The sequence below is a fragment of the Rhinopithecus bieti genome, unplaced genomic scaffold, assembly GCF_001698545.2.
Source record: "Rhinopithecus bieti isolate Rb0 unplaced genomic scaffold, ASM169854v2 scaffold_1853, whole genome shotgun sequence".
Classification (NCBI taxonomy): domain Eukaryota; kingdom Metazoa; phylum Chordata; class Mammalia; order Primates; family Cercopithecidae; genus Rhinopithecus; species Rhinopithecus bieti.
Window position 1 is genome coordinate 3,497,267 of NW_016804151.1, and position 10,030 is coordinate 3,507,296.

The 10,030-nt window shown below is 36.6% G+C and overlaps 1 protein-coding gene across 2 annotated transcripts in view; it reads left to right on the plus strand.

Moving 5' to 3' along the window:
- RABGAP1L (RAB GTPase activating protein 1 like) overlaps positions 1 to 10,030 on the plus strand; it is an 808,808-nt gene that overhangs the window by 219,631 nt on the left and 579,147 nt on the right. For both annotated transcript variants that reach the window (XM_017866952.1, XM_017866951.1), the window contains exon 13: positions 9,215 to 9,365. In XM_017866952.1, the coding sequence (XP_017722441.1) occupies positions 9,215 to 9,365 (151 nt within the window). The remainder of the gene's footprint in view (positions 1 to 9,214; positions 9,366 to 10,030) is intronic.

Genomic DNA, 10,030 nt, shown 5'->3' on the forward strand with positions numbered 1-10,030 from the left:
TAGATTATGCACAGATTCATTTATCTTATATCTGGCTGCATCTTGAACCCTGGGAATGTTACTTGAATAATTTGTGTCTTGATCATGTCGTGGTGAGATATTTTTATTTAAACATTTTAAAAAGATCATTCTGACTGCCCAGTGAAAATGGATTAAAAGGGAACAAAGATGGAAGCAAGCAGAACAGGTAGAATGCTATTGTAAATAATCCAGGGGAGAGATAATTATGTCTTGCACCATGCTGGTAGCAGAGGGTGACATGCAATCAGATTCTGGATGTATTTTAAGAGACTACTGATAGTATTTGCTTGTGTTTTCTGTGTGGCCTGAGAAAAATAAATAACTGGCCACTGATGTCAGAGTTTTTGGCTTGAGCTACTAGAAGACTTGTTGTTTACTCAAATATAGAAGAAGAGAGATTTGGAGGATAAAATCAAGATTTTGGAGATGTTGAGCTGCATTTAAGACATCCAAGTGACTATGTCCATTAGTGATTTTCATATAACATTGAGTTCAAGGAAAAGATAGGGAAGGAAATATGAGTTTGGGAGTCATCAGTATATAGATGGTTTTTAAAGCTGTTAGAATGAAATGGGTGAGATTACTTAGGGAGTGAGTTTAGATGATGACATCATCCAAAGACTGCACCCTCGACCACTCCAGTGTTTGGGAGTTGGAAATATGAGAAGGATCATGCAAAGGAGCCCAAGAAAGCACAACCAGTGAGGTAGGAGGACAATAAAGATAAAAATCAAGTAAACTAAGTCTATCAGGAAGGAGACAGTAATCAAATGCTGATAGGTGAAGTCCAGTGAAGCCTAGAATTCCACTGGGTTCAACAATTTAGGTGTCACTGGTGATCCTAACAACAGTTTCAATGGAGAGGCAGGAATGAAAGCCCAACTGGATTGGAAATCAGCAGATATAGATAGCTCTTAAAAATAGTTTTGCTATAAAGGAATGATAGGAAATGAGGACACATTAGTAAGTGGATGTGGGTTGAGAGTTTTTTATTAAATGGGCAATATAGCATGTTTGTATGTTGTTAGAAAGGATGTAACAGAGAAAACTTCATAGTGTCAGAGAAAGAGGACATAATTATAGGATAAGTTGATGAATAGGCAAGAAAAGATGTATATGTTGACTAGTGGAGGGGTTGAATTTGGAAGCAGAGGTAGCTCATTGTAACAGAAGGAAAGGTCAGGCGTGGCTACAAAGGTAATAACTGACAATTCAGTGTACTTACTATGTGCCAGGTTCTATTCTAAGCACTCTCCATGTTAATTGTTGCAGCGGCTCTCTGAGGTAGGTATTATCATATCTTCATTTTAGAGATAAGAAAACTGAGGCATAGCTATGTTAGGTAGCTAGTGTAAAAATACAGAAAACATAATGGCAGCAAGTAAGTAACTTGCTCAAGATCTCACAGCCAGTAAGTAATTTGCCCATGATCTTGTCAAGTAAATGACAGAGCCAGTTTTTGAATCTAAACCACTCTTGTTTTAGAATCAGAAGGGTGTGTGTGTGTGTGTGTGTGTGTTTTCTGTTTTTTTTTTTTTTTTTTTTGAGATGGAGTTTCACTCATGTTGCCCAGGCTGGAGTGCAATGGTGACCTCGGCTCACTGCAACCTCCACCTCCTAGGTTTAAGTGATTCTCCTGCCTCAGCCTCCCAAGTAGCTGGGATTTACAGGCATGTGCTACCACACCCTGCTAATTTTTGTATTTTTAGTAGAGATGGGGTTTTGCCATGTTGGCCAGGATGGTCTCGAACTCCTGACCTCAGGTGATCCACGCACTTTGGCCTCCCAAAGTGCTGGGATTACAGGTGTGAGCCACCGTGCCTGGCCATTAGAGCCAGAACGTTTTTAACCAGGTGGCCAGGCTGCCATTTCTATAAATATAGGTACCTTGCTAGAATAGTTTTTTTTTTTTTTTTTGAGACAGTCTCACCCTGTCACCCAGGCTGGACCGCAATGGCGCGATCTAGGCTCACTGCAACCTCTGCCTCCCAGGTTCAAGTGATTCTCCTGCCTCAGCCTCTTGAATAGCTGGGATTACAGGTGTGGGCTACCACACCTGGCTAATTTTTTGTGTCTTTAGTAGAGATGGGGTATCACCATGTTGGCCAGGCTGGTCTTGAACTGCTGACCTCGTGATCTGCCTGCCTGGGCCTCCTGAAGTCCTGGGATTACAGGTGTGAGCCACTGCGCCTGGCCTAGATTAGTTTTTATAAGAGCGTGTAGAAGTTCTAGTGAGTGAATGGATAAACTAGGAAAATTGATACCCTTGCCCAGGTAGTACTTGAAGCTTCTGGTCATGATTTTAAAGAGAGATTATGAGAATGGCACTATGGTGGGTAAGAAAACAAAATCTTTTGATGACTAAATAAATAGCCAAATAGAGATCTCCACTCAGTTTCTAAAATGCAAGATTTATTACTCGCTTCAATGAAAATTTATGAGGCATCATCTTAGGCTCTTAGAGATACATAGAAAACAACGTAGTTTCTACCTTTGAGGTTTATAATCAATGTGGGTGGGAATGCATACTCATAAGAGATTATTTAACAAAGTAACTGAAACACTGAGACTGTTTTCACATTTCTTGACCACTTTTTTTCCTGTAAAACAAGTCACTTCATTCATTCATTCATTCATTCATTCATTCAACTTTTAAATCTTAATCATCTATTCTTTCTTAGGGACTTTAACAGACACTGCTGATTTAAAGATGAGTAAACATAGTTTCTACCCTCAAGGTTTACCATGTTATAGAGGCATGTAGACCTTTAAACAGAAAATTGTCATATAATCAATAAATCCTTCTGAAAGCATTGTAGACCCAATGGACATTTTTGAATGTATACAGAAATAAAATAATACGATGAAGCTTCTTGCGCCCACTGCCCAACTTCAATAAAGACAATATCTAACAAATTTCTTTAAGCTGCGATCCCATTGGGTTTTTTTTTTTTTGGTGGGGGAGGGGAAGGTAATATTGGAGTAGGAAGAACATTGATTAACAGGAAACAAATTGGGAGGTAATTGCATGGGTTGATGATATTTTTACCAAACTCATAGACCCTGTGTACAGAGAGGAGGCTCCAAATGGGAAAAGACTTTTGAGGTAGAATTGACAGAGTTTCTCAGCCGAAATTCAGTGTACATTTTTTTCAGAAATAAAATATTTCTAATAATATTTTTATTAATGGACTTGAGGAAATTATTTAAAGGTCTGAGGGAAATGTTTTAAAAAACTAAGATAATTGATTCTTAGACCTTTAGAAAACTTGTTGCATCTTTTACAATTCAAATTTTTTTTTATTTGGGCCATTATAATTATGTCATGATATGGAAAGGGTAACATTTGCTTAAACTATAGAAGTTTAAACTACTATGTCTTTTGTACAAGGATTGTCAAATATTTTTAATTGTGCTCAGAATTTCTTTCTGAAACATTCGATTTAGAGATTTCCTAAGTCTCAGGAAAAATAGGTAGGCATTTACATACAGACTTTTTTTGTGATTTATGTAGGTAAAGCACCTGTCATGTGGAGTCCTACACTTTGTGCTTTGTGGAAATATTTTTTAAAGTGAGGAGACAGTATATATACTCAGTGAAATTTTAAATGTGTTTGAAAATATTTTGAACTTACCCTTAAATAGCTAGATCATTCTATTAAACAAGCAAAACATGAATAAAGTCAGAATTCTTATAATTAAATACACTATCAGAAAGATGTAAAGGAAAAATATTTCAATACTAATTTGAAATCATTAGAAAAAATAAAAATAATATAGAAAAGAAAACTAAGAACAGACTGTATAAAAAGTTCAGTACTGGAGGTCTTTAAAGCAGATTGGAGTTAAAGGTGTATTGAAGAAATAGCTACATGAAAAAAGCACATGAGCTAAAGAAAGAAAGGTTGAGAGAGAGAGAGAGAAAGAAAAATCATTTATGATGGGAGACCTTGTAAAACCAAAACTAAAAGTGGTAGCAATATTTTTTTTATATGTTGAATATATTCAGAATGGTAATGATGATTTAACTATTATTTAAATTATTTAAGGGATTAGAAATAATAATATCTGGANTTGAGACGGAGTCTCGCTCTGTCGCCCGGGCTGGAGTGCAGTGGCGGCCGGTTCTCGGCTCACTGCAAGCTTCGCCTCCCGAGTTTACGCCATTCTCCTGCTTCAGCCTCCGAGTAGCTGGGACTACAGGCACCTGCCACGTCGCCCGGCTAAGTTTTTTTTTTGTATTTTTTTTAGTAGAGACGGGGTTTCACGGTGTTAGCCAGGACGGTCTCGATCTCCTGACCTCGTGATCGGCCCGTCTCGGCCTCCCAAAGTGCTGGGATTACAGGCTTGAGCCACCGCGCCCGGCCTGAAACATTTCTTAATGTAGGTCGTATAACTTATCCGTATCTAGTTCTTCTCATTATTGTGGGATGGAGAAATCTCCAACCTTTCTTGATGCCACCTCATCTTTTAATTTCGGTTGTAGTTCTTTCCTTTTCTGGAGAGAACTTTTTCAAATGGGTCATGCTGCTGGTGTCATATTCTCATCTAATAGCCACCTACTTCCACCTCCTATCAAAATTTCTCTAATTCCATTGGTGACTTTTCAGTGGTCATATTCAATGACTTTTATCCCCCTCATCTCTTGCTTTTCTGCTGTTTTGTTAGAAATAACTCTTTCCCTTTGAAATTTCATCCCCAGTAGACACCTTTAAAAGTAGAGTTCTTACATGCCTAAGTAGTTTCAAGAAAATCCTCTTTGAAAGCAAAGGAAATCCACTAGATGAGTCCATGGCTTTTTTTGATCCTATTAAATTCAGTGAGAATGTTTGCTTCTAAAAAAAACATTCTTTTTTGTTTAGCTTTTGTAATTGAGATATTAATTTCATTTCATAATTATATTCATTCACTTACCAAAAATGTATTAAATGCCTTTATATGCAGGGCACTGTTTCTAGGTGCTTAAGATATATAAGTAAAGAAGACAAAGATTCTTGCCCTTGTGGAGTTTCTATTCATGCATTAAAACCTAGCCAATTACTGTATGATTAATAGATATTTGATTTATGTGTGACTTTAAAAATAATTGTATTAGGTATCCATCTTGTTTCTAGGGTAGAGTTCAGCAGGTATCATAACTAGTTGCCTATTTTCAAGTTCCTGATAGCTACAGTTAATGTATTAAAGCAATGGCAATGTGTAGTTACATTTTAATCAGAAATATTGAAAGCAGTGATTATTTTTATAAATTTCTGTTTTATTTATTTGGATCTTCTCTGGTCATAGATATATACTAGCAACATCTGGCTTAATATTTATTAGTGCCTCTCAAGTGATAGGGTGCTACATGCAGTATAATTGCTGTACTGTTACTTGGGATAACCAGTAAAATAAGGCTGTTAGGCAGTGTAATGAGTGACCCAGTTCTTTTTAAATGTTAGTCTCTAAAGATAAATAGTGCTTCGATTGTTAAGAGAGGAGAAAAGACATTTTCATTGTGACTGGCCAAAACAAGTGGCTGAGGGTCAGCTAGAAACTGAATCAATTGAGTTGGATTATATTATGATCAAGTATTCATTGGGGACTGTTGACTATTAATCTTAAGGAGTATGTGTATGTGTGTGTGTATGCATGTGTAGGAAGAGATACTGAAACTTTAAAATATTATAGTTAAATCATTATATTATTATATATCATTATATAAAATATTACAGTTAAATTGTTATGCAAAACAGTCTGGGCCAACCGAATATTTAATCAAGCTACTTGTTATTTTCATTTTGCCTACAATATTGGAAATATGTTGTAGTAGGTCCAGTGAATGTTAGGATGCTATTGCAGAGGTTTAGGGAGGATAAAGTTGGTTGCAGTTGAGATAGAAGTGCATGAACTTTGTAGAGGTTGAGAAAATAAGATATATTAGACTTGGTGATGGATTAGTAATAGATGATGGGGCAAAAATAACTCCTGGCTTTCCAGTTAGGACGGATTGTGGTAACAGTTTCTGAGGTGGAATACCCTGGAAAATGACCAGATTTAGGGAGAAGAAACTGAGTTCAGACTTGGGCATACTGATTTTGAGGTGCCTTTGAGCTTCTGGAACTTGGGATACATGTTTATAGGTGATAATGCCTACAGACAAGAGAATGAAAGAAAAGGGCAAGAGTAAAGAGAGAACTTTAAGCACTTAAGAGGTTAACACAGGAGAAGCAATCAACAGTGGAGTTTGTGAAGGTGGATAAAGAGGTAGTGCTTTGTCACTGAAGCCAAGGGAAACAGATTGGTCAACAGTGAAAGGACTGAAAATATGTCTTGAATCCAGTGGAGCATGGAGAAAAGTCATAGATCATTTAAGTGAAAACTTTTCAAGGAGAGATGCAGAAGCCATGTTGAACTGAATTGAGGAAGGAGTTGGAGGGGAAGAAATAGAGATAGTGCTTCTATACCAATTCTTGAAATTTGTTGCACAGGGTAAGAGTATGATGGAGAATTATGCATGCCATTGAAGAAATGATTTTTTTCAATGTTCTTAATTTTTAAATTTTGAGACAGGGTCTCACTCCGATGCCCTGGCTGGTGCGATCTTAGCTCATTTGGTCTCAACCTCTGAGGCTCAGGTGAATCTGCCACCTCAGCCTCCCAAGTAGCTGGAACTACAGGCACATGCCACCATGTCCAGCTAAGTTTTTTGTGTATTTTTTTGTTTGTTTGTTTGTAGAGATGGGGTTTTGCCATGTTGCCCAGTCTGGAACTGGTCTGGAACTGGTCTGAACTCCTGGGCTCAAACGATCCTGCCTGCTTCGGCCTCCCAAAGTGCTGGGATTATGAATGTGAGCCACTGTGCCCAGCCAAGAAAGGATTCTTTGACATGGAGTTTTAATTAATTACATTTATTGGAGTTTTAATAGCTGTAGAGACACAGTGATGTCTTGCTGATCTCTATATAACATGTAACATATACTATATTTAACTACTTTGGATTTCCCTTACATGATGTTATAAATTATTGGACTCATAATTCAAGTATTTTGCATTTAATTTTAGCGGGAATGAACTTTGCTTTTTGTACATCATTGCTTTTAATTAACCCAATTTTCTATACTAATACCCTTAACCCATATGTTTTTCCTATTCAAAAGTATAATCAGAGCCAAACATTAAATTACAAAAAGATCCTTTTATAACTAATCCTGGCTCTCTTGTGGCATAATATTCTTTGTCAAATAGTTTATTCAGGTGGAAGTCTTCGGAAGAATAATTAATATTCTTCCTCTACTTGACATATTTTGTGAAACATAATTATCTATAGTGTTTTTCCAAATTAACTGAAATTATGTTTTAATTTAAAGCCATGAGAGAAGTTTAAAGAATTGAAATGACTATTTGTGTTTAATGATTATAAAAGAATTTAAAATCATTATAAATATTTCAGATAGCATAGGAAAATAAAAGGGCTACTTTCCCTCTTAATTCTATTACACAGATATTTTGGAGTATGTTCTTCCGTATTATTTTTCTAGGCGTGTCTAAAAGCAGGTTTCAAAATAGTGGGTATGTAGGTGTATTTAAACTAACACCTATTTACTAATTTGAAACTTGCTTTTGTCACTTGGCACCATAACTGTTATTTTAAGGTGTTAAATCATATCAGCTCTACCTGTCTCTAGTTTATTTTTGCTTCAAGCCCATCAGTATTATCAGCTTAGTTTCTCTAACCCAACAATACCAAAGCTTAGCTAGAAAAGGCTAAAATAAACCATTAAATCTGATGGTTTACTAACATTATTAATGGGATGAGTTTACTTGAACTTGCTTCAGTTGTGAAAGTTTTAGTTGTTTTCTGAGATAGCCCAATTATGACAGTATGGGGAAAGCAAGGAATGTATTTTCCGTGGAAGGTATGCCAATACTGGGGATTGAGCTAGAGGTGGAACAGTGTGTATAATCTAGTGAAGTAGCTGGGAGGCCACTTTTAGAAAATAGACATGTGGCTTTTATGACTTTTGAGGCTTAAAACTTGAAACCAGAGCCTGGGGTGTTAGATCAAACCAGAGTACATTGTCAGGGTTTGGAGTCCCAGTGGTTGCACCAGAGTCAGCTCTAAGAGATAAAAAGTGAGCAGCAAATAAAAGTAAAGTCTGAGCAAAAAGGCATAGAATATAGTTCCATATTCAAGCTAGGCACCCGGAAAAAGATGATAAATGAAATTACATTCACAATATTGATATATGCAATTCAGTTTCTTGGTCAGATGTGCATAGTAGCATATTTACTATGTTGTGATCATTGATTTTAGGAGGAGAGATCTTTGCCTTTGTTCTGACGCCGCACAACTTTGGGATCTGGTAAAGCCTGATAAATATATGTTGCTTCCCCAGCAAGTTGGAGTTGTTGTGTAGGTTCTGGTGATTGTAGGAAAGGGCTAGGTCCTTCCTTTAGTGAGCATTTGCTGTTGTAACAAGTCAGGGAGACAAATCAGACATGTAAACAATAATGAACTCTTCTTACTAGAAAACCTATCTTAGGTCGTTTTAACTTGGAAGTTCATTGATATCTAAGTTTATCCTGGAACAAAGAATTCCAAGTTAGGTCATCAAGAGATAGGCCTTCCTGGAGGATCTTGGAGTCAGGATGTGGCCACCACATAAAACTTGACTGTAATATGTATGCCTTATGTCTCCTATACTGTGGAGCCTGCCTTTGGCACTTGGCCCAGCTCAGCTTGGCCTCAGAGAAGTGGGTATAGTCAAGGTGTGATAGGCCTATGATCCATTTTCAACATCATTTCCTGAACCCTATTCCCTGCCACACATCATTGTCCAGCTTGCTGTACATTGATTTCAGGGGATTCAGATGGTTCATTTTATGCCTTGAAATGTTGCCTAGCAATATATAACTAAAACGTTCATTATTATGAGTAAGTCCATAGGATGATTTTTAAAAGTAAATGAGAGGAAGAAAAAGCTTTTCCTGGAGGTAGAATTACCTGGTTCACCAATAAAGAAAATGAGATCAAGAAAAAAAGTTGAAGACATAACTGAACTTAAGCAGTACTATTGTTTAATGCCCCACCATAAACAATTTTCTCTTGAGCCAAGCTTATACTTTTATATAAACTAGGATACTTTTCATAGCAACAGCAGTTCAGGAGTTGTAAAGGGAGTATGAATGGATTATTTTCTTGTCTTCTCAGGCACAATAACCTTGGTGCACGACCAAAAGGGCTATCTACTCTGGTGAAGAGTGGTGTCCCCGAAGCATTGAGGGCAGAGGTATGGCAGTTATTGGCAGGCTGCCATGACAACCAGACAATGCTGGATAGATACCGAATTCTTATCACAAAGGTAGGAAGTTATTTTCATATTATTTTCATTGGATGACCTATTAAATAAATCCTAGTTTTCATAGCTCCCATAAGCCATAAATGCGTTGAACTTCTTCATGAATATGTTGAGGTTGTGAAGTCAGTACTTCTACCTTTTGTTCTGAATACTTGTGGTGGTAAACAATGCACTTAGTCATCTATGAACACTGTACGCCTTGGTTTTCATCTTTTCATTCAAGTGATTTTATAATAGCTGTTTACCAAATTGGAATATATTTATATTTCAAGTGTTTTCTAACTTCTCATCAACCTTTTAAAATTCTATGAGATTTATATAGTTATAATCATACATAGTTACTCTAGTATAGTTTTATAATAACATTAAAATGAAATAAAAAATTCTTCTGTGCTTATGTCACCTAACATTTAAATGATGTAGATACTTGCCCTTTTTCTGTCAGGGGCCCTTGGTTCCACTGTAAATTCCTTTGCTTATGTCTAAATACCTGGTTTTAGAGCGTAAGTAAAGGTAAGTGTTGGCCTTGATCCTAGACCCACCACCCTAGGTCTCACCACCTAATTACTTAGTCTACTCTAAATACTGGATTTTTAAATAATAGTAAAATTTTATTTTTTAATTTAAAAGAACCTCTCTTCATAAATGAGATTTTACAATCAAGACTT